This window comes from Apteryx mantelli, chromosome 5 (genome assembly GCF_036417845.1).
Source record: "Apteryx mantelli isolate bAptMan1 chromosome 5, bAptMan1.hap1, whole genome shotgun sequence".
NCBI lineage: Eukaryota > Metazoa > Chordata > Aves > Apterygiformes > Apterygidae > Apteryx > Apteryx mantelli.
This window is the reverse complement of record NC_089982.1, coordinates 61,748,528-61,774,500: the sequence shown is the minus strand read 5'-3', so window position 1 is coordinate 61,774,500 and position 25,973 is coordinate 61,748,528. Positions and strand designations below refer to the sequence as shown.

Sequence of the window (25,973 nt, the reverse complement as noted above, 5' to 3'; positions counted from 1 at the left end):
TGTCACCTAGTATGCTTCCATTCTAGTGACCTAGCTTTAAATAATGATAAATCAGTTACTAGTGTTTATAATATTCAGGTAACCTATTTTACCGGAATAAGAACACAGCCTAGGTGTCTCAGTGATCACACAGAGGCCACCTCCCTAAGATTACGTTGTTCTCTGACCCATCCTAGGTCTCACAGTTCAGGCTAATCATTGACAGGGCTTTTACGATCACAAGCTTTTAGTGAAGCTTTGATAAGACACTCCAGCAGTTAGTGGCAAATGAAGACAGTCGGTGCAGCAGGGACTCCAGGGAATGAATGGATTTTTTTCAGCATCGGTGAAAGAAATCTGATGTTAACACTGGCATTGTAAAAGGGCATAATGCGTGGCCGACGACTGAAGAGGTTTGTTGCTTTTTGGACATTGGTTTTCCTAAGGACAGTTACTGGGCTTGCCGGAGAGGGAAGATCTGTGTGGAAGAAGGATCCCAACTTCAGCCCTGTGAGTGAAACACAGATGTTTTTGTATGACACTTTCCCCAAAGAGTTTCTTTGGGGCGTAGGGACAGGGGCATTGCAGGTGGAAGGCAGCTGGAGGAAGGATGGGAAAGGATCCTCTGTATGGGACCAGTTTGTCCACACAGCGTTCAGAGGTGCCGACGGCACCGACATTTCCAGTGACAGTTATACCTTGTTGGACAAAGATTTGTCAGCCTTGGATTTTTTGGGAGTTACTTTTTACCAATTTTCAATTTCATGGTCAAGACTTTTTCCCACTGGAGTGGTAGCAGCTCCCAATGAAAAAGGACTCCAGTACTATAATAGTCTTATTGACTCTCTGGTCTACAGAAAGATTGACCCCATGGTTACTCTGTATCACTGGGACCTGCCCTTGACACTGCAAGAAAAATACGGGGGATGGAAAAATGAATCAGTAATTGATATCTTCAATGACTATGCCACCTTTTGCTTCCAGACCTTTGGGGATCGTGTTAAGTATTGGATTACAATGCACAATCCGTATTTAGTTGCTTGGCATGGGTATGGCACAGGTATTCATGCTCCTGGAGAGAAAGGGAAAATAACAACTGTCTACTCTGTAGGACACAATTTGATCAAGGTACAGTATGATAAGATTTTATAAACTGATCTTGCACCTCCATTAAGAAACAATGGGAGGAATCAGTTGTGTAATCAGTGGTAAAAAAATTAAGGAATGTGAAAATACCATGAAATAACCCTTAGTTAAGGCAGTCTTTTTTTAATCATGATGTTGATTTTATTGTTATAGTCACAACAGCTAACTCAATAACTGTTTGTTTTAAAGTGCTTGTTTATTACTTTATTTCAGTGACCTTTTGCCTACAAAATCTATTAAAAAGCATGTTTTTCCTTCTTTATTCTTTTCTTTTGTCAAACAGCAAGTGTCAGCCACACTGAGGTGACTATTCTATTAGTTTATACAGAGGTTTATTTGTATCTGCATACTAGATCAATTCTACTAGCAATGGAATATATATATGTGTGTATGTGTGTGTGTATGTATACACATATATGAATCTGATTAGTTCTGTCTTGGTTTTGTAGGAAAACAAAAACAAATGTCCCCTTCAGCATTTAAGAATTTCAAAATTACATTTTTTATAAAGTTTTCAGCATTTTAATTTTTATGTCAGAGTTATTTCATTTATCAGCTGTCTTCTACAAAATTACACATTCAAAGACTTGATCCCACCATTAGCTTGAACAGCTGCTGTACTGGGTCCTATGTTCATGGTATTCTTTCTTCGGGAAAGACAAAAAGAAAAGTTTGAGGTCACAAGAGATTACGGTGGGTCATATTTTTTAAGGTAAAAGTGCAGACGTTGTTCATGGTAGTGTCAACAGCATTACCGAGTTTACAGCATCTCCTCTGACAGATTATTGACTTCATTCTACAGAGCAGATAGGCAGTTCCTATGCATAGGAGCTTATATTCTTATTTTCTCTTGCTATAATTTAAAACAATTTCTAAGCAGAGCAGTTTAAGACAAAAATTAACAATATCAATATAGCTTTTTTCCTCTGTAGTGCTCAAAGTACTTTACAGAGCAGGTCACTGTCCTGTCTCTTTTGACAGAGAAGTCACTATAATTCCCCATGCTCAAACCATTCCTCGCTGGCACCAAGAGAATTTTTCTACTACCTACCATGTATTATAATTAATAAATAAATATTAATGTGTTTGTTATACAGAAACAAGTATATACATGGAGAAAAAAAAATTTAACAGCTATCAGAGTAGTTAAAAATATTTTGCAACTGACCATTTCTATTTCTTGTATTTGCTTCTGGGCTTGAGCCTGCAGGTTCAACAGAAGTTTTACACAAGAAAAGTCTTCAGGTACCTTGAGTCACTAACTGATTCCTGGCTTAGTACAAGAGATGCACAGAGATTTGTGAAACAACTCAAAGAGAACTGATGCTCAGTCATTCTTCTTATTTTCAAGTGTTATTTAAAATATAGTTGATATAATACCTGTACAAGATAGAACACATAGACATCTAGTATTGCTTTCCTGCATTTCTCATAGGCACAGTAGAGTATTTCAAATGGAAACTGAGGTATTAGCTAGGTAATCTCTGCATTTTCTCATATTGTAAAATTAATCTAAGCACCAGACAGCACATACAGAGCAATGCCTCTGCCGAAGAATCAATTAGGTTTTCCAGTCAGCCAGCCATATCTGGGTTTGATATACAAATCACGGAGCTAAGTTCCTTGGTCTGTATTACGTAGCTGTCAGACTTCACAATCTAATAGTTCCTTCTAGCTTTAAAATCTGTGAATCTGAGTATAAAACATAACTTCAAGAAAAGAGTTAATGAGACTTTCAGCAACATGCAATGAAGTAGCTAGGTTTTTATTCTTGGGCAGAAACTATCTTCATGTTGTACCTTTCTTATAGCACCATGCACATCACCTGTTCTCTTCTGTGGCACAGTAAAATTTCTGAAGATTTTAGGTCTTCTTTACTAAGAACCTTAAATCTGTAGTAATGTATTAGAGGAATTGTATTAGATGAGTTTGGGGTTGGAGGTGGAGGTGGAATGGATGCCTTTGCAGAACCATTCAGCTTGAGTCAATTCTTCTCATATATATATATTTTTTTCTGAATAAAATACAATTAAAGGTAGTCATTCCACAGAAGTAGTTGGCAGTATACATTTCAAGCCAACTAGCCAGAATCTTTCCTCAAAGATTTTTCTGGGTATCTGCATTTTCTCTTTGTCTAGTATTGCTGACAATAGCATATAAATATAATGTATTGATGCACAATCAGTAGTCATGTGCTGTAAAATATCTCTCCTTAGATTAGAGAATGTTATAAAAATCTGTCTTTAAAGAGCTATCACATGGCTTTATTCTTTCAGAACCGGTACATGCAAATCTGTTTCTCTGACATTGTATTATGGGTACCTTTGAATTTACCACTGCCATACAAAACAGTCTTCCCAAAAATAAAAGCCAAACAAAAATGTCAGATTTGGGGGGTATCATCCAAAGCCTGTTAAAGTTATTGAAAAGATTATCATTTATGGCTTTAGGAGGAGCCACATTCATGTCAGTGTCAAGGCTTCATTTTTGCACAGTCTGCTGAAAGAGAAAAGGACAATATTTTCCATGCCACCCTATATATACTACCAGGTCCACCCATTGCTAAGCAGGAAAAACAGGTCTGTAATGCTCAAAAGAAATTAATCTGGCCATAACTGTGTTACCTCAGGAAACTGCTGAATAATCATTCTAATGCCTTTTTATAGAAATATATGGGGTACTTTTGGATAAAATAAAAGTCAGGCTCTCTCATAAATGAGTGTTACTTTTGGTTTCATTTACCAATGCAGTGCTCTCTTTTGCAAGAACTAAACAGCATTTATAAGGAGTGCTTCTATGTGATATGTCAATCATAAACTGAAGCTATGTTTCAAACAATGACAAAAATGATATGACAAACCGTAAACCTCTGCTTTTCTGGACTTTGGATTATTTTATTATAAAAATAGTTTGAAATTTTGCTGGAGATTTTTGTGTCTCTGGATGAAGGCTGAAGAAATTTCTATTCATTCTTAACTAGAAATTTTAGTCTTTTTCAAATGTGACAAAGTGTTTTAGATTAAAAAAAACCCAGCAGCTTAATACTAAAATAATTGGGTGGCATAAGGAAAAAGTGCATGCATAATAGAACTGTTATATGATAAAAAGAATTATGTGCTTCCGTGAATGAATTCATTAGGTAGAGAATTATCTTATTAAGGATTTTCAAAAAAAAAATAGTATTTATCTGTGTTTACCAAGCCTCAGAGATGCATGCTCTTGCTAGCACAAGGCACTACAGATGCTCTATCTACTAATATATGTGCTTCCCTTCTGTGGTTTGCATCCTTTTAAGGGAACGCCCCAGACGCATCTGCTAAAGAGCCAGTCCTGCCTTCTACAAGGGTCTTGCTATTCAAGACACACAAAGAGGGCTAATAGACTGCAGAAGCAAAGGCTGCTAAGTAAACAGAGTGCTTAGGAGATCCACATGAGGAAAATAATCTACAGAAAAACTCAAAGAAAACTTCAATTTAAAGCCATATTTGCATGTTACTACGCATGATATTCATAGACAGAGGCCAATAATTGCTATCGATCATTTTAAAGGACGTGATACCACTTCCACGGAAATTAATAGCAAATTAGCAGTTTGAAGCTTATAAATTATAAATTGCTAAGGGATTCACTTAGATAAGTCTCTATTCAATTGTATGATCCTTATCATTAATATGAGGAAGACATGTGAAATTTTACACCCAATCCAGAGCGGCAGTCAAAAGTGTATCTCCTTTCTGCGTTAAAGGAGACTGTGCTTTATAAAGGCATCATCAAAAAACAATTAATGATAACACTGATCTTGCCATGCAATATTTAAAAGAAATATTGAATAAGATACAAAAACAAGCATGCCCCTAAGGTGTCTGTCATACTGAAGCAGAGATGAAAAAACTGCACACAGAAAAATTAGATGGATTTCTTTGATTAAATAGTAAATAAATCTGACAATGAGGAAGAAAATATACAGCAGATGAATCATTGTGTTTGGAGCTAAATCAGATATTGATCTGACCTATTATCATCATTTTCTCTGGATTTAGTTATGTTCTTTCTATATATCACTTAGACTGAGGTTTGTAAAGATCACAAATTACAGACCAGGCTGTCTTCTTTTCTTCCTCTGGATCAGTGCCCTCTAGGCAGTTCTGGCTTTGCTAAGTAACAGGCAGAATGGGACTTTTTTTCCCCCCCTGTTAAAGATCATTCACACTCCCTTCCATCTTGCAGAAATGCCCAGGAGAAAACTATCAGAACAAGGAAATCTCCCTAAAAATTTTCTTCATGGACACTCCTTCATTATCACCTACTGGGAAAAGGCTAGACCCATTACAGATCGGGTTGTCTCTGTGCCCAGCTCCATGGTAGCAGTCACTGTGCTAGGATCTTTTCATGGACACTACTGCCTTTGGGACCTTTGGAGGAGCATGTCCCAGAGAAGTCCCATAATTCAATCTCTTTTAAAATACATTTCTACGGAGTGAATGGAAAATGGAGTGAATAATTTTTGTCTCTAAGTCCAACCAGACACTTTCTTCCCTTCCTCCAATGAGGCCTCCTTTCCTCAGGATCTAGGAAGATGAAGCCACACCAGTGCCAATATTTCTTATAGGAGGACGGAGCACTGTCTCCATCAAGTGTGGCTCGAGGACGGACAGCAGAATTGTCTATGTTTGTCTGCTTCATTGCTGGAAGAAGTTGACGTTCACAGCTTTGCTGGAAAAGCAGGACAACTCATTAATGAGGGGAATGTCAGCTACTTGTGACAATAAGCCATTCCTTTTCTAACATACTCCTTTTCTGACATGTGTATCACTAAATTCTAATTAAACACATTATTTCAAAAATACTTAGATTTGCCACAGGAAATTGTATTTGTGCAGTGGACATACAACAATATTAGAAAGAGAAAAAAATCTTTGGTAGATCAGAGAGGAGGAGTGTGGAAAAAATGTGGCTTTTTTGCAAAAGCCTGAATCTGCAAAATTCCTTTACAGCCAAGTATTTAAAAATTGAAAGGCACAAGGTGATAAGGTTTCAGTGGCGGAGGCTGGAGACATACTTTCTAAGCAGCTGCGTACAACAGGGCCCCTTGGGGTTCTTGGTCTCTGCGAAAAATCAGGCAACTTTTAGCAAGGTGCCAAATATGGAATGAATTAAACAGCTGAATGTAACACAACAAAAATTCACAGGATTGAGCTCTGGATTTGCACTTCTTCCCAGTGGGGATGAAATCTATCCATATTTGTCAGTGCAGCTCTGCTAAGTTTGCCTTATAAAGGTCAGAGTCTTGTTTCTTATGCTAAGTTTATAGAAACTGTTAAAAATTAAAACTGCCCCAACTAAAAAAAATGAAACTATAGTGTGCTTCAAAAGTTTTGTTTTGTTTTGTTTTGTTTCTCCTGAAATACCAACAAAACCTTTTCCAAATCCATGTTTGAAGATTTAACCAGGGAAGGATTCCTGCTTACAGTTGGTATCTGGAGGCCTGGTCTGACTGAAGGCAGTTGACTGGCTTGTTTCAGTAGAGAAGGGCGGCTCAGGAGCTGAACTCAGTTGCCTGGTGCTTTGCCACTTGACTGTGGTAGCTGCTTCTGCTCTTCAGTGTGTAACTGCTTCAGAACAGATGCTCTTACCTAACCATGAATATTACTGCTCATTTGCCTTAGACAGCCCAGTGTGCTTGAAGATTTCAAAGTATTTTACAAAAATTCCACCTATCACCATCCTCTGGAAATCAAAATCAAAGAATATAACTGCAAATAAACTACAGACAACTCTGCTGTCATTTATTAGGACTGTTGATTTTTGAGACAAGGTCCAGTTCCCACAGGGTTCTCAAAGCCCAATCCAGTGGGCCCAAACGGTATTACTGTTAATAAATATGATGCTATTAAGTATTATTATCCATAACTTATAATTGGAGAAATAAGCACAATGAAGTCAAACGACTGGTTTAAATAAATGAGTGTCAGAAAAAAAGAGCTTTACAAACCAAGACCTTCATTTGCATCAGTTAGCCTGTCACCTCTGTGGGCTCTGACAGATATGTGCTGTTTTAGGTGAACTCCTGTCTCTCCCTTCCCAGAGACAAATGAGTTCAGAAGCAGTATTATATCAAGTCCAGTTTTCAAACAGTAGCAGTCATCAGTGATGACAATATTTTGTAAGTCTTGGGTCAGAACTGATTCATGTGATTTGTTGTTTTCAGGCTGGCTTTCTTGTAAGTCTTGCAAATCATCAAGAAAAATTTGATCCAAATGCAAGGCAGTTAGCATACAATACATTTGATAGTAAAACCTCAGCTTTTTAAACAACCCTTTTAGAAACTTAGTTGCCTGTATATCAAGAGCCCTTTTTGCTTCACAGGGATTCAGCTTCAGAATCAGTTTGCAATTTAAGGGCTTTAGCTCTACTGACCACATGGCATCTTTACCAAAGACCACAAGTACCTTGAGCTGAAACAGACTCTCCAAATAAGTCGTGCACATCTGCCCTTCTTCTAAAGTGATGTTTAATGCCGTAGTCATCAGACTCTGTGTTCTAGCTCTTTGTGGTTTAAAAAGCAAAAAAACAACTAAACACAAAGCCAGAATAATTTATTAGCATTTTTTAGTTATAATTGTTCTAAACTGTTCTTGCTTGCTAGCACACTAAAATAACTCTGTATGTTCATGACATGGTTCTGTCTGCTCATTGCTGTGGCATTCAAGGAAAATTGCTTGACTTTAAAAAATCTTACAAGTTTGAAAGTACCTGTCTTTCAACTGTAAGCTCTTTGCCTATGTACAACATAACTACAGGATCAGAGTTTAAAGGAGCATGAGAAATATTTGCAAGAAGAGAAAAGAGGAGAATAGTACTGTTGTCTTAATTCTATTAAATTGACTCATTTTATCTAGCCTTTTAAGAGGTTAGTACTAACTGATTTAACATTCTCTGTGACTTTCAAGTCTATGGAATAATAGCTGTATTAATATCAGGAAAATATGATGAAATTAATGTCATATGTATCTAGAATAAATACACAATATTGATCGTGCTTTCATTGTGTACTTAGCCTTGGCATTTGTCCTTGATCTAAAAGGGAAAATGAAAGATTAGGGATTAAACTCTAACTGAAAAAAGATCAGTCAAGATTTACTCAAAATAGCCAATATAATGTGTGATATAACTTTTAAATTGATGTTTATTTCATACTTGGTCTTACAAAACAAGTGCTATTAATCAGTTGGTTCCATCAACAAGAATAGTTTGCATTTAGAAAAAACCTTCCATCTGAGGACATTAAGCTGCTTTACAAATAATTAACAACTCAAAACAGCATTATAGGCAAGCAAATGCTTATTGTCTCTACTATATCTGTAAAAGCCGTTAACAAAGACAGTTAAGTCACACTTTGACTACAGTTAACCCTCAGAATTAAGAGATATCAGTGACTCTCATGAATTCTTGAAAATCCTGTCTTGGCTCCTGTCAAATGTACTTATCTGTACCAGAGGTTTGCACCTGCAGCTTTATACCTGTGGCTGTATTCGCAACTTCAGACAATATTTTTAATAGTAGTTTTAGTTGCTTCTAATCAAACTCCTGAAAAAGCACATAACGAATTCTCCCTGGTTATTTTTTTACCTGCTCCCAGTGTATTCCAGTTAGTTGGTTTTTAACAAAGTTGTCTTTCTCCAGGTCTTCATCTAGACATGTTTAATTGCTAGGATTTACCTGATGCCATTGTAATGCTGCCTGGCACTGTGAATAATACAGCTGGCTTCTGCAGAGGTTTTCTTATTAAGCCAACACAAACATACACATTTCATTAAACAGTTGTGTTAGTAGGCTGTGCCTGGGAAAAATAATATCCTAGCCACATGAGATATCACTAGACACAGAGACCTGTGAAGGCTAATGCCAAAGCAAGCCTTGGCCACAGCAGCCACCCTGGGCTGGGAGGACCTTTGGGGGGGGACAATGAGGGTAACTGAGGCATTGGCCATATACATTTTCTGATGAGACTACTGAGAGACCACTCTTAAAATACTATAACTGTACCTTGCAATTTGCCCCATGAATACAATTTTGCTGACTTCTCTTTTTAGCTACAGAACCTGCATCTCAAAGGTTAACATTGCTTTATCAGTATTTTCAAAGACAGACCTTGAACAAATGTTATGAGTGTGACCTTAGAAACCATAAACAACTGATACATAAAATTTCACAAAACTGTAATTTTTCAGTACTCCCTAACTTAACCAAATATCTACCTGACATCAGGCCATTCTCTTTAAACTGTCAAGGCTAGATAAATTAACTGAAATTATTGTCAAATTTAAGCAATGCTATTTGGCTTGGTAATGATGTCAGTGTAGCTCAGCACTATAAGCGTTTCACAATGTCTCTCAATGTTTTTTCTGGGTGCAGACAGTTATTTTCTTTCCAGCTTAGAGTATAGAGCCACACTTCAGGAACAAAGTAAACTGTGAGTTACTTGACAACTCCACTTTAGCTGGGGAGAGGTCAGCTCCTTCCTCCGTGTCAGCTCCACCGGAGTGATTCACATTTACCCCGGGTCGTCCTTCTCCCATAGCACGCAAACACTGCGAGTGGTACCTACATCTCCCATGTATTCCTTTTAATATATAGGCCATATGAAAAGTGTGACTACTATATTCTCTTATATAAGTAATTAATGACATGAAGTTTTATGGTAATTCTGGTGTGTGACAGAATGCTAAGCATGATGATAATCAGAAAAACTGAATTAAGAAATGGTGCAAAGTATCCTTTTGTTGTCACTAACATAATTAGCAAAACTTCTCTCTGTTCTAAAGAAGCCAATATTTGGCCTATTATGAGTATTAAAATATGCCATAGCCAATAGATCTTATGAAATAATGTTGCCAAATTTTCTGTTAAAACCCATGTGTTGTTGCTCTCAAACTGAATGCTCAAAATGAATACTCCAGATGAATAAGCCTCATTCTGTTCTGTTTCGTGTACTGTCAAAAGAATTATAATTATAGCAAATTCCAAGAAGAAATGAACTAAAATCATGGATGAAAAATGTCACATGTAACTGTGAAACCTGACATTTGGGTTCAAACTTTGCAGCTGGGTCCTTTCTCCAGTTGTTCATGTTTAGGTACTGTGCAAATTTCATGCTTAGTATTAAACACTTACTCTCACGATTGGCCCAAATCAAAACAAGTAGAAGCATGTCTCAAGGAAAGTGTGGGGTGGACATGGTTTGATCAGAGCAAATCCAGGTAACCCTCATGACAGAGACAAGTCAATAGCACAGAGCCAACACTGACAACAGAAGCATAATTTGAGATTCATACTTAATGTAACAATTGTTGTGATGGTTTGAAATTTTAACTATATCAGCAAAGACTACTTTACAAAGAACTAGATGGGACTGTCTAGGTCACTGAGTCCAAATCCCACCGTCGACAGCTGTTTGGTCCAAAAGCGTCTATGCAAAAGCTATTCCGTGTACCTCCTGGGACACAAACTTCATATTAAAAGGCCGAAATCCACAAAGGAAGAATGCACATGAGATCCAGAGCATTACCACCACTCAGGACTTTGCAGTGTAACCATTATTGCCCATTATGACCGTACAGCGTAATTAATGTACCAGTGTCATAACTGTTCATCGATGTTTCCATAGAATGCTGCAGGGAACCCGATGTAGCTACCTGTCTGTCTAGCTACATACCCCCCCCCACACACACACAGCTGTATTAGAGAACTACAGTTTAATGTTATTTTTTTCTCATCAGGCTCATGCAAAAGTTTGGCATAACTACAAAACACGCTTTCGACCACATCAGAAGGGGTTGGTGTCCATAGTATTGGGATCCCACTGGATCGAACCTAACAAATCGGAAGATGCTTTGGACATTTCTAAATGCCAGCAGTCTATGGAGAGAGTACTTGGATGGTTTGCTAAACCCATCTATGGGGATGGTGATTATCCAGAAGAACTGAAAAATGAATTCTCTTTTTTGCCAAGCTTTACTGAGGATGAAAAAAACTATATAAAGGGAACAGCAGACTTCTTTGCATTTTCCTTTGGTCCTAATAACTTTAAACCTCCAAACACTCTACCAAAAATGGGACAAAATTTGTCACTCAATTTGAGGGAAGTACTGAACTGGATTAAACTGGAATACAACAGTCCTCGAATCTTGATCGCAGAGAATGGCTGGTTCACTGACAGCCATGTGAAAACAGATGACACCACAGCCATCTACATGATGAAAAACTTCATTAATAAGGTTTTACAAGGTTTGTACACAAATTAGGTTTTGGATTTTTGGAGCTTTGTTTTTAATCATTTGATATGTAGCTCTTTAATGATTTGATTTTTTTAAGAGAGATACTGGTAACTAAGTTAATTATTAATTATGTCTACTGCACAAGCACAAGTCATGGATCAGGATACGCTGGTGCTAGATGTTGTACAAACACAGAACAAAAACACAGCCCCTGTCCCAGAAAGCTAAAGTCCAACATCTGGGTTTGATTTGAAAACTAAATAAGTACAAAACCGAGTCAGAAATGAACAGAAACAAATATACTGCATATCGCTTTTCACAACCGGCAAGCCAACTGTAAGGTCTGTGTCCGGGTACGTACCTCGAAAACATGAAGACGAGGCCAAGGCTGCATTTACAGGCTGTCATTGCCCTGCTGACTTCGTACGCCAGCCTCAAACGCCCAGAGCAAATCAGCAGGAGAAGGGCAAGCAAGCGTCAGGCTTATTGCATGCCAGAGATAATGTTTTAAATACACAGTTTTAAATCTTGGTATTTTCCCTTCATAATGCCAGAGTAGATAAACACTGTCTGAAGGTAAAAGATTTAGTTTTATATGAAATGTAAACAATGTTAATACCTAATCCCTGTATAAACTCGGTATTTCTTTTTCCCCTAAGCCAGTTTTCTCTTTCGGCATTCACCAAGTGACACCTGCTGGTTCTGAGAGCCATCCTCAGAGAAGGGTGTTTGCACACGGCCGTCTTCTTTCTAAAAACCTGCTCTTGGCTGCTTTTTTAGCATGTGATCTGCCATTTTACAATGATAGGATGGCTCAGATCTTTTAAAAAAAAACCTCTCTTATCCTCAGAAAAGGGAGCATATGAGAAATCATTTACTGTGAAGCCTAGTCCCTGAACATGAGTAAATGTCGGAAGCTAAGAAAATACTGTATCACCAACAAACATAATTAAGTTCCTAATGAAGATTTTCCAGCTATATTTAAATCAGAGTTGGTCCAAATTGTAAACTTCATATAGCCCAACTGTAGCCCATGCCCCAACTTTCCCAGATTTTCAGCAGTGTCTGGTTTATGATATTTTACATACTGCATTGACACGACAGCAAAGTTTAGATGCAAACCTGGATTTGAAGATATGTGCATTTTTCAAACAAGCAGCTTGTAGCCATTAGTCTGAGATTTCTGGACACTTACGTAAGAAAATCCATAGCATGTTCCTTTTTTCCAACTCCCTATGGTAGACCTGACTGTAATAACCATCTGTGGACTCATACTTCTGAAATACTTGGTCAGTGTTCAGACAATAACTATTTCACATGAATTTTAAGCTACATTTTTATGCATACAGATGCTTCAACCTCTGCTTTAAAATACAAGATTATCTCTTAACTAATGCACTTTTTGTGAAGTCAACTGAAAATTCATCTAATTCAGAATAATATTTGGAATATATTTTCATATTTTTACTTACATAGATTTCAGATATAATGTAAATTTGCTGTTCACAGCAAAATCATTTAGATCTTTTTAACCTCAGAACATATTTATATAGGCCAAATTGCAATGAGATAGTGACTGCTAAGATAGCATGTATCTATGTGGAACAATATTGTGTGTGTTCAAGGAGACTGCTGTAAACTTTGCTCCCTGTGCCTGCAGCCTAAGGTGCTACAGGTCACTGAAATACGTGATGTGTAAAGGCAGCTCTGCAAGTGAGCTGAGCCCTCTTGCCGCACAAGGACGCAGTGGAAACTGCAGCTTTTCCTGGACATGCATAAGCCTGTCAATATGGAAACTGTTTGTAGCAGGACTCCAAACCTCTCCCTATAGAAAAGACACATAAATGCCTCAGGCTCTGCTTTCCTGAATATTAGTCTGGCAACAACATGAGCTTAACTAACAGCTGGCCTTGTCTACTTTCAGCCCCTTGCTTTGCGCCGGTATCACTTTTAGGTGGGCCGCGTGGTGAAACAGAGAGAGAAATTGATATTGGTTAAGAAAGTCCTCCCTCCTCTTTTTCTTTTATCATTATTTTTTACCTGCCCCGTCCAGCACGCATCCCCTCAAGCAGCCGTGCCCGCACGAGGGAGCAGGAGCCATGCTGGGGGGGAGCGAGCAACCCGGCACGCATGGGGCCAGACCTGAGGAAGCCAATGCTGGCAAGAGAAAACAAGCCTCTAACCTACTAGCTTAAAATATTTCTCTGCTGGTGGAGGGGCAGCAAAGGAACATTGCACGCTTTATTTTTCTTTGTACAGGCGTATGGTCAGATGCTGTTATGATATTCAACAGGTTGATTTATTTTCCTCTATGGTCTGTCTCCGAACCACTTTAACGCGCTAAACATTTCCAACATCTGTTAGTGACCGAAAAGTCAGTGAAGATAAAGGAACAGTAAGGAAATGACAGAAATGCATTAACACTAGAAAATTACAGTATAGGCTGGGGGAATAGAATAGTTCACTTCTCAGTGCAAAAGCCTTTAACTGAGTGAGAGTAAAAACATATGGCATAGCTTTTGCTACACAAGTTGATTCTTTCGTGCTTCATTTCCTTCTACCGCTGATGCCAGGCGAATGTCTGCCTTTCCAAATCCCAGTGTTGGCTCACTTGCCACTTCATCCTCCGTGCAAATATCATAAGCAAATATCCTAGATAGCCAAATTTCAGTACTATGTCCTCAGCCCAAAGGTCAATTTTTCCAACACAGAGACCACACTCCTCTTCAAATCTTATACTCCCTTGGCTTTGAAAGCTCCCTTTTCTCCACTTCCTTTCTAGTTGTTTATTCAGCATGTCTTTCAGGAGGATTTTCCCACCTAACTTTCAGTGAGGATTTTGACTTCCATAGTCTTCTCCCTCTACTGCTTATTCTCTGCATAGTCAACAGACAAGAATTCAGTCACTTTGCTGGTAATTTGCTGGTAATTTGCTGGTAATTAAAAAATAAAAATTAAAAAAAAGTGTACTCAACAGCTGCTTCCTTTGGTCCAAACAAAAAGTTTGGTGTCTCTCTCTGTGACATTGCTTTATGGATGTTTAGATATTAGGTAAGCTCATCATGGCTAGTAGGTCTCCTTAATCTCTCTGTTGCATTCTCTCACCTGCTTTCACAGTCACTACAGACCACACCAAAAACATGCTCTGATTCACAGGCTTGGCTTCATCTGTCAGGCTGCCACCTAATATCCCCCTAAATATTAATGTTTCTTACTACAATATATATAAAAAAACAGTGCTTTTTTCCTACTCATTTAAACAGCCAAAAATTCTCATGTAGGCATTCACCATCTTGAGTCTAAAGTACTGCAATATCTTTTGCTTTGGCAATTTAACTTAGCCCCTATCCATGCAGAATGCATTTACAAAGGGTTTTTTTTCAAAGCTGCCACTTATGCTGTCCCTATATATCTGCCACCATTGATCCAGCCTTCCCAAATGCAGACATGAAGCACTCATCTTCACTTGCAAGGCCCCCTTTGGCCCATTGCTTTGCTCTACGTCATTCTCTGCCTCCAGGTTTTGCACTTGATATTTTCAGATGTTTTTATGCTTTCTCCCATGCTCTCTCATATTTGGGAGTTACTTTTCTTGAGAATTCATGCAAAACTGCTTCCAAATTATCCTTCAAAATCTCCTTCTGTATGATGCTTTATGGAAGTTAAAGGTTGAGTCTCTGTAGCACTGGTACAGCCACCTGTTACCTTTAACAATGCCATCTCATTGCTTCACTGTGCTCCCCCTTCTCCTTGCTGTTATTCTGGCATCATCTGGCATTTTTTTCTTATGCTCAGATTATAAACTCCCAGGCTTTCTGATCTCTTTATCCAGCAGCCAGTAAAGCGAAATCTTGGACCATAGTAGTATTAGTGGGGACCTTGCTCCTCTGCTGAGTGAATACCAGCACCATGCAACACCAGCTCCTGCTGAAGTTGTAATATGGTGTGGCTAAGGCAGAGAACTTCAGCAGAAACATGACACACTAATTGCAATATCATCCTAAGAAAACAAGGCAAAATAATATTGACGAAAACAGTTTTAAAATTGAATATTTCATCCTTACTGCTTGGCTTACTGTCAGTGCCCTTCAGGTGAAATATGGGTCTCCAGGTGCCCATGTCAAAAGCTGCAATAACCCTGCTTTGTCACTGCTTTGCCCTTGATATTCCAACCCTCACAAGGTTAACATGAGGAGTCATCCTGCATTACTCCCTAGCGAGAAGGTGGCAGCAGGCAGCTAAGCTGACCGATAATGGAATTTGGACCTTCTCTTCCAGGTTGTCAGCTGGCACGCGGCCTAAGTGGGTAACAAACAGCTTTTGCTACTTGGTGGCTTAGTGAAAAGCCACCTTGGAAATCACATTGCCCTTCCCATTCCCATAAATCAGGTTTCACATCAGACAAAGCATCCCCATACTTAGCACCGCCCAGTAATTTTGTCGCCTTTCTCAGCAGAGCCAAGATCTCAAAGGCACTAAAATATACTGTTATACAAGCTTTTACAAGGTGGAGAGACAATGAGGAGTGCCTGCAGAAACACGCGTGTGGTACACACATTCTGTGAATAAACACAGCACTTCTCACTCTGCGTTGATCAGCCCAGATTCTTCTACAGTCATTAAGTGCCCACAGACATTTAATTTTTCAAATTAGAAGCTAAATAAGCATTTATAAAGGTTATAGGTTGAAGATAGCTTTTAAGTGAAGTAGGGCAATAAAAAAGTCATAGCCTGATGACAAATACAAATGAAGCAAAAACTAGATGAACTGTTGCAGGCCTGATTTTTAGTCATGATTGTCTAATTTTACTGGTGCAGATTTGTTATTTGCAAACCATCAAATACAGCTTAAAATCTGGCTGTGGCATGGTTTCATGCTTGCTCAGAGCAGAAATAATGTAACCTACAATAACTTATTTTTTTAAGGAACCAGTGATGATTAGGTATTTTGTTAATGAATAAGGACGAAGATACATGTCTGTCACAGTTTTGCAATGAATTACAGCAGGCCAATACCACCATGAGCACTGAGAAAATCCCCGAGATTTTCAAAGTGAACGGACCCCTCTCATAAATCATCCTTTATTTGTTAGAGTCCTGAAGACAAAATTCATGTTTGTTTATTTCTTATACAGCTATTAAATACGACAACATAGATGTGTTTGGTTACACAGCCTGGTCGCTCCTTGATGGCTTTGAATGGCAACACGCCTACAACATCAGGCGCGGACTGTTTTACGTAGATTTCAGAAGTGAAAAAAAGGAAAGGATTCCCAAGTCATCGGCACTTTATTATAAACAAATCATACGAGAAAATGGCTTCTTCCCAAAGGAGTCTACCCCAAGTTTGCAAGCTCAGTTTTCCTGCGACTTCTCCTGGGGCATCACCGAGTCTGTTCTCAAGGTAGGTGCTGGATCCTGACAAGATTGCGGAGGCAGGGCAACTAGCAATTGTGCTTTGTCGAGAAGAGACTGCAAATTGCGCCTGTCACCCAGAAATCTCAAAGCACGCTGTAAACACAAATTGAGCTTAGTCATGATTTCACGGGTTTCACGTCAGCTGCTTTGCAGTTGCAGTAGGCCACGCCGGTGGCAGCGCTGGGCCTCCGCTCCGGCTCAGGCAGCCCCACCTGGCTCCACCAGGAACCAGGCAGCAAGAAACCGACCCTGACGGGGCTCTGCTGGATTATTTTTCAACCAGCGGTTTCCCAACGCGGGTCACGGCAAGGCCCTGCCGGAGCCTGCACCAGCGCAGCGGAGAGGGCAGCACCGGGCAGGGACGGGGCGCTCGCGCCGGTGCCCGCGGGGCCGCTGCCGGCAGCGCTGCCCACGCGCTAGCGGTCTCGCCTGAAGCTACTGAGCGGGACAGAAACAGCCAGGCTCAACCCAGGGATCCAGGCACTGTTTCCAAGTGGATAATACGCCATTCCTTAAAGAGAAAGCACACCAGCACCACAGGTGACAATAATCCACACCTGCGCACATGGCTCGTATTGTCCGAGCTCCCATCTGAAAACAGATCATACCGCCTTTTTTTCCCCAAATTGTTTCCTACCGCATCTATTTCTACTTTAAATTTGGTAGATAAGATAGCCATACATGTGTGGCCAGTGTCAGGACACTGTTGTGTCATTGCATATAGAAAGACAGTCCAACGAACATCAGCCTCAAAAACACAACAAAACCCCCTAACTTAATTTATTCACTACTAACCATAGGAAAAAAAAAGTAAAGCTTCTATATATTATGTTGTTAATCATTGAGTAAATACACAGACAGAAGAACATTCTTTAAAAAAAAAATCAGATTTAATCTAAAACTTTTAAACTTGCCCCTATGGTATTACACATCCTATAATAAAAATATGTTTTAAAAGAATTTTAGAATAATGAAAAAGTGACCTGTGTGACATAGAATCTTGTTATATCCCTACCATCTTCTACTAGTTAACTAGTACTAAACACTACAACTGAGTTGGACATTTGCATAGGCAGGACTACCTGTAAGAGCAGGGGAACATCATGCGATAGTTTCACAAGGCAGCAGTGCCAGAATAGTCAGTCTCTGCTTCTTCTAGCCCCTTGTTGCTCGTTTTTACCACCCTGCTGTCATGTAAGCTGTGTGAGAAGTGCTGTTTGCACAACCACGGTGCACTGGATCAAGGAGATTTATCTGTGTAAAAATATATACAGTGTAGGCTGGTGGCAGGGGGAAGAAGGCAGAACATGCTGAAGTTAACAGGAGAGCTTCTTAAATGATGTTATGCAGCTGAAGAAAATAGGAGAGCAATTTTACTTTGCCTTCCATACACGAAGGAACAGCACAGGTAACATACAGTCATTATTGTAGCAGAGCATTAGCACAGGCAAAGCACATATAGGCAACTCTGTTTCCTCTTTACCTCCGAGCATCTGAGCAGGACCTCCTGACATCCAGCACTAATCCTACAGCACAACACATGTAGAAATGCAAAAAAGCAGATATTCATTTAATTAAAACCCTTTTTAATACTTTTTTTTACTTTTTATTTTCACAGGCAGAGTCTGTGGCTTCCTCACCACAGTTCTGCGATTCAAACCTGTATCTCTGGAACGTCACAGGAGATGGGCTCTTGCACAAAGTCAAAGGAGTGAAGCTAAAAACTCGACCAGCACAGTGTACGGATTTTGTCAGTATTAAAAAGCAGCTTGACCTCCTGGAAAAAATGAAAGTCACCCATTACAGATTTGCACTTGACTGGTCACTAATTTTACCCAATGGAGATTTGTCAGTGATCAACAGACAAGTTCTTAGATACTACAGATGCGTGATTAGCGAAGTACTAAAACTCAATATTCAAGCTATGGTCACCTTATACTATCCAACTCACACCTACCTGGGTCTGCCAGGTCCTTTGCTGCAGACAGGAGGATGGCTAAATCAATCTACTGCCCATGCTTTTCAAGACTATGCAGCTTTATGTTTTCAAGAACTTGGCGATTTGGTTAAACTGTGGATTACAATAAATGAGCCTAACCGACTAAGTGATGTCTACAATAGGAGCAGCAATGATACATACCAGGCAGCACACAATTTATTAATAGCACATGCCATGGCCTGGAAAATATATGATGAGCGATACAGACCCTTTCAGTATGGTAAAGTGTCCCTGTCGCTGCATTCGGACTGGGCTGAGCCTGCCAATCCCTACTTTGAGTCTCACTCAAGAGCTGCCAACAGATTTCTTCAGTTTGAAATAGGCTGGTTTGCCGATCCAATATTTAAGACTGGGGACTATCCAGCTACTATGAGGGAATACATTCTCCTTAAAAACAGAAAAGGCCTCTCATACTCTTCATTGCCGTATTTCACATGGGAGGAAAAACAGCTGGTTAAGGGTGCAGCTGACTTCTATGCACTAAACCATTTCACCACAAGATTTGTGATTCATGAACCTCAAAACGGGAGCCAGTATGAATTTGATCGTGACGTTCAGTTTCTGCAGGATATCACCTGCCTGAGCTCCCCTTCCCGTTTAGCAGTGGTGCCCTGGGGAATACGCAAAGTTCTGAAATGGATTAAAAAAACCTATGGTGACATTGATGTTTACATCACAGCAAATGGAATAGATGACCAGTCCTTAGACAACGATGAACTCCGAAATTATTACTTAGGAAAATACATACAAGAGGTTTTAAAAGGTGAGTATATGATAAATTCAAATTCAGAGCTATTCTCATGGCACCTACCCAGGCATTCCTTAAGTAAGCACCTAAAACTTGCCCCAACCAGAGCAAACAGCTCAGCTGAGACACAGGAACTAGAGAATAGCATTAAGCCTCCTGGGGGGCCTCTTCTAAAGGCCTGCTCAGAGCAGGTATAATGCAAACCAACTGCTTCAAGCCCCTCACATGAAATGCAGTCACAGCTGCTTCCAGTTTAAACCACGTGAGAAGCCATCTGTGCAGGTATACACAACCAAGCAGTTAGTTTGCTCAGAAGTCAGTAGGAGATGGCACTTCACACCAACAAGTCCCATGGGAGAACCCTAGCTTCCGTTCGACAAGAGGCAGGAGCATCCTTCCTTGCTTGATGAATTCGAGTCACTGGACAGTAAAGCATAAGCAAATTTGAGGAGATCTGGAGAGAGAGACACACACAGAGGAAATATGGCAGGTCACCAGCCTTTAAGGAGCTGCTGTTGAAGGGAGAATCCTTAGACTAGACCTTGCTCCAACTACTTGCTTTCTGTTCTTCACCTAATGACTTTAGAGAAAAAAATATATATATAAACAGTTGTGAAAGTAAGGGACAAAAATCCAAGACTATCTTTTCATCCAAGCCAGCTATCTTCATTAATATCTTACTGTATGAGAGGGATGAGGCAAGAGCCTCACCCCTACCACATCTTTTCCTCCAATCAAACATTAAAAGGAAAGCAGTGCGCTCTTTTCAGCTTTTCAAAAGTTGCCGTGCTGTACTGTGAGGCTAGAACCCAAGCAGCAGAAGGGCAACACCCAGCCTACACAGCCAAACAGATCACAACAGCAGCAACACCTGGGCTATGCAGCCGAGACAAGATTTCAGATACATCCCTGCACTCACTATTCCCTACTGGCAAGCTCTAGAGAGTTCCCTGGTCAGGACTCGGATTGTCTGTAACACTCTTCTGAGGCTTCCATATATAATATAGGTTACCTTTCCTGGTTTTCCCCTCCCTAGGAGCCAGCTACACAAAAAACAAGACAGGTCTTACTCAGATGGCTAAAAAACACAGCTTCAGATTATTTTGAGACACCAACAAGAAACAGCAGCCATTCTCCCTCCAGTGCTTAGTTCTTTCTCAGTTAATATAGGACTAACAAGCGTTCTTTGATTTGTTTTCTGTAGTAATTTGACATTACAAACAAAGGGACAATAAGTTATTTCACTATTACACAAATGAAAAGGTCATTTAAAGGGCAATGGTCATAGTATTCCCATTTTAATTTTCAGATAGCATAATATTTTATAGTCCTTATAGAAAGATCCTCCGGCTTTATAAGGTTCTTGCCTAATCTGATTCACATTCCAGATTATCCTCTCTGCTTACATATGAATTGAAGAGATTTTTACTCACCAAGGGTTGCCGTTTGTGATTTTACTAAAACTTTGTCGCCCAGCGCTCTTAAGTGCAGCACTATAACTTAACCACCCTGTATGTTGGGGACTGAGTGCCTGGATGCAGAATTCCCGCAGGAATTTTAAAGCTTCTCTCATGACACAGGCGAGCAGCTGCTCCCCTTAAGTCACTGCGGAGGGGTTCAGGAAAGACAGAAGCATCTTGCTCGTGAGACATGCTAGCGCCCAGCTTGAACCCAGTTCGAACATGCAGTGCTTGAAAGGAAAACAGGCTGGAAGGGCTCTGGCTCCTTAGCTCTTGCTGCAGGAGGAGCCGGCACCCCACTGCCCCTTGCAAAGGCAGCAGTTTTCCTCTCCTGCTCAGCTCTGAACTCAGCAGAAGCTGGAAGCATCCACATTTACACACAGGCAAGATACCACTACACATGGGAGAACTGAGGGATGAAGTTTGGTCCTCCTCTTCCTCCAGCATCTACTTCCTCTTTGCAGAAACAGTATCATTTGAATTTTAAGATCACTTCCGTTTCATACCCTGGCCTATGTGCTAGATGTAGGGAAACACAGAAAAGCAGCAGCAGCAGCATTCAGCATTTGTTTCTCCTCAACTATATGTTCCCATTTGAGTGTGTAGTTGTAGTTCCCCCCAGGAGCGTGTTCCCTCTACCTGACTCAAAGCAGGACGCAAGAGGGAGGCTGGCATGCACTTTCTGAAACTTTCCAAAGTGCCACATATAAATGCAAGTATTCAAAAAACCAGGCCAAGTCTTTTTGCAAATCCAGCTTTCACAGAGGAGGTCAGGTGTCTGTAATATAGGAAATTCCCAAATCCTAACTCTTCTTTTAAACAACAATAAACTTTCTACTTAAGGCAGTGGGAACTATTATTAGAAGTACACATTTTATGAGGCAGTTATGTTTTTTAAATCTATAGATAAATAATTTGAAATGTTAACTCATTTCCAGGAAGTTTGCAGTTCATGCAAGGTTTTATTAATGACATTCTTTTTTTTTTTTCTCCCAGCATACTATATTGACAAAGTCAAGATTAGAGGTTACTATGCCTTTAAACTGACTGAAGAAAAATCTAAGCCCAGATTTGGATTCTTCACTTCTGATTCCAAAGGAAAGCCTTCAATAAAGTTTTACAACAACCTGATAAGCAGTAATGGCTTTCCTGCAGAATATTCTATCTGTGATCCATCAAACAAGGAAAAACAGTGTAGCTTCTGCATGTTTATTTCTCAGAAGAAGCCACTGATATTCTTTGCCTGCTGTCTTTTCTCTACTCTTATCTTACTTTTAACAATTATTGTTTTTCACAAAAGAAAAAGAAGAAAATGTTATAAGGCAAAAAGTGTCCAGCGCATCTGTGTTTCATTTTAAAGAGGGGCCATAAACCCACTTTCAACTAGATTCCCCACTGTCTGCACTCTACAGAGAATGATATGGATCAGACAGCTATAGAAAAGCACTATGTGAGTCACTCCAGTTATACACACCAAGCATTTCAGTTGAAAATGGAAAATAATTGTATGCACAGAAAGAGCTGTGATGACATGTTTCTGGTAAAATTACCTTTATCCACTTTCTGTACATAGAAGATGAATTCAACTATTTAAAAGAAAAAAGAAAGAAGAAAATTAAAAGACTCTCCTGTGCCTTGGAATAAACTTTCAAACAGTTTGACTTGAAGAGATATTAAGCTGTGAGAACTGATATGCACTTTCATATGAACCTCTTTGAACCAAAACTTGTTGTGATGTATATTCGTGTTATGAATGTTGTTGACTATGAAACTGCAGTTGCTAGGGGTTGTAAATATAAGAGTTATTAAAAACCACAAACTTCAGCTGACTACAACACCAAGATTTAAATATGCTGGGCCAGATTCTGAAGACACTTCCAAAAGAACAAATCCAAATAACTCCACTATTGACTAACATAACTATCTGTTACATATTGGATGAAGCAGAAATCGGATTTTAACATCTTATTTTAAGCAAAGGTAACTGGACCCACAGGAGACAAGTTGTAATAATATATAATCACTATCTTTCCAGAATGGGGCAGTCAAGTTTTTATTAGACAAGACATCAAAATAAATAGTACCTATGAATCTAGCCAGGAGAATGATGAACATAATTCTAAATTGCACTTTTTCATAGAAATAAATATAAACTATCATCTTAGCTCTGGTATAGTGCCAGTGCGAGTCATGAGATGAGTGGAATAAAACCATTAGATCAATTTATTTAGAAGCATTTATTCTATTAAGAATTCTGTGCAAATCTCTCCTATGAAAATGACATTTTCCAGGTTTCTGCCAAAACACCTTTCTTTGCACTGTAACAAGCTGCAGATGCCTTGTTTCACAGATTAAATAATATGCAAAGATTTTATCCCAGAAATATCTTCTACTAACAACTTTCTTCCATGGTACTAAGACTGAGATGTATGCATTTTCTCCGCTTTATTTGGCTTTTTCTTTGCATTATTTTGTGAGTGTTATCACAAGCATCAGTGCATGCTGTTTCAACATTCACACTTGGCAATTAGGGATTCCTTTGCATCTACAGTAGAAGATACCTTGAGCAGCACAAGCTCTACAGCATGGCAAAGTTTTAAATAATAATATATCAATATCCATATCAATTCCCAGTACACAAAAGTAAGTGTGTCAGAAGAGAGCCTGAATCCAGCACTTCAGTTGTAGACGCATTGTGGACAGTTTCAAGCTTCTCTCCACTCTTCAGTGCAATTACCAGAGCTGCTTATTTCAGTAAGTCATGTTAAGATTATGCCAGTGTTAGCGAGTAGTGCAATACGAGAGCACCTGTAGGGTGCGACAGTTGGTGCTGAAGTCCCAACTCCTGTGCATTTTGGAAGGGTTCACTTCTGATAAGCTCTAGGCTGGCCCTGTGGACACGAGACTAGTGGCTGGAGCACATATGTGAACTCCTAACAGCACACCTTCTGGTCTAGCATCATCCAAAAGAAATCCAGTTCACATGCTCCAGAACTGCTCCATGGTGTGAAGTGAAGTGCAATTACTGGGGACAAGAAGAACATTCACTACAAAAGCACATTCCTGATTCAAATTAAAACACTAATAATAGATGGACCCTAAGGGTTTTTAATCATTGGAAGGCATAACTAGACATACTTGGAGACTGAACTAAACTAAACACACCAAAGTGTCTATATTTGTATTAATAAACTCAGAATTCATAATAGAAGTGCTAGTCATTAGATACGGTTTATTTATTTAGCAGATATCTGAAGGGTTAGATGCAAGTCAAGTTGTACTTGCAAGTTAGGTGTAAGTGAAAAAATAGAGCATAAATAAGCATACTTCACTGGGAGTGACTGAAAGAAGTAAAAAATCACCCTTCAGGATGGGGGTGGTCTATTGAATTAAATGGGAAGGGGAATGACAAGGGGATGTCCTTAAGCAACATGATCATCATTTACTGAATTAGAAAGCAATGACAAGGCCCATGCATTCTCCCATGCCCTCCTCCCCCCACCACAGAAGTGGGTTGACCAGTTCTTTGCCTCTTCTGTTGACTGAGCAAACACTGCATGTAACAGTCTCATTTCCAGCACCCAATTGCTTAGATAGCTGTAACCAGCTGATAGCGGTGCTATCACTGCCTGAATTTAGAGGAAAACTTGCCAGAGTTAAACTTTGTACATCAATCTGGCAAATGCCTTCCTCAAAGCTGGAGGTTTTTACTACATCTTTCACCCATTCATTACCTTGTCAAAGCTCCTCTTTCAATTCAATCTCACTTTAATATAATTTCAAGACTATTCTTTATTTAAAGATAACAGCCTAATGCACAAAAAATTACCTTAGTAAGGAGAAAAACCCAAGTGCCAGTGGACACTGAGTCTAGCAAAGAAAAGCATGGGAGGGGGTGCGGGGGGGGACCTTGAGCATTTGAGGCATTACAATTAGTGATTAAACACTTTCAAAACCAAGGGTAACTGCTTCAATGATTAAACTATGAAAAAGATGAACTGCTATCTTCAATTCTAAGCATCTTCATTAAAAAGGTTGCCAAAAGTTCTGACCTCAATACAGAAAGAAGTTGCATCCAGTGGCCTATAAAAGACAACAGGATAAGGGATACTAGAATAAGGGATATGAAAGTCCTACATAGCTTCCCTGGATTCTATTCAATCTATTCACTCCCTTCCAAGGTCTCTTGTAACATCCAAAATTGAAAGGCTAACAAAAATCTTAAAACTACTGAGCAAAAAATTTTAAAGCCACTTTAATGTTGTATTTGCCCATCCTTTAGATTGTATTCCATACCAATAGCTAGTGCAGCATTAAGCAAAAGCCACCCATCTAAGCATAATGGACTCAAGAGGATAAATGAACCTGCTATCACTTCTGGTTTTCAGGTAACAAACTCAGATTTCCCTTAGTCTGATTCTGGTAATTTCAAAACAAGCCCAACATCTCTCTAGGCTATGGGCACATAATTCTTCCCATGAACTATTATTTTAAATTCATCTTGGCCAGCCTTCTCAATTCTAAAAAATGTACAGTCAGGTCATAAATGGCTAGGCATCTATCACTTATCTCTGGAGAAAGAAAGAGAAGCAGCTCTAGCAATGTACTTACATAAGAGAACCACAGTTTCCACTTCCTTGTGGTGTTTTACTTTCTATCTAGATTTTATGATGCTATAGAGCTGAGTAGCTACTATAGCTTATTCTTCTCAAGATTTTTTAAGTCACATTTTCAGCAAACAATATAGCTTAGCCTTTGGCCACATGCCTAGTCCTGTAATAGGACTCCAACTGCACACAGCAGAACAGATAAATGCAATCACTTCATCCATACCCCAGCACTTTTGAAAATAACTCAGACATACACCACACTGTCCTTTCCCAGCTGCATCTAAACACATAAGACATCAAACAAGGTAAATTACAATGCTATTTTTGAGGGTCTTT

At 39.4% G+C, this 25,973-nt stretch overlaps 1 protein-coding gene across 1 annotated transcript; it reads left to right on the top strand.

The window, feature by feature from the left end:
* The first annotated feature begins 208 nt into the window (after nt 1-208).
* Nucleotides 209-22,602, top strand: KLB (klotho beta). The gene is given in 5 exon segments (XM_013949482.2): nt 209-1,107; nt 10,905-11,412; nt 16,538-16,806; nt 18,439-19,582; nt 22,024-22,602. Coding segments are annotated over 5 exon segments (3,123 nt in total). The 5' UTR covers nt 209-267; the 3' UTR covers nt 22,386-22,602.
* The last annotated feature ends 3,371 nt before the right edge of the window (nt 22,603-25,973 follow it).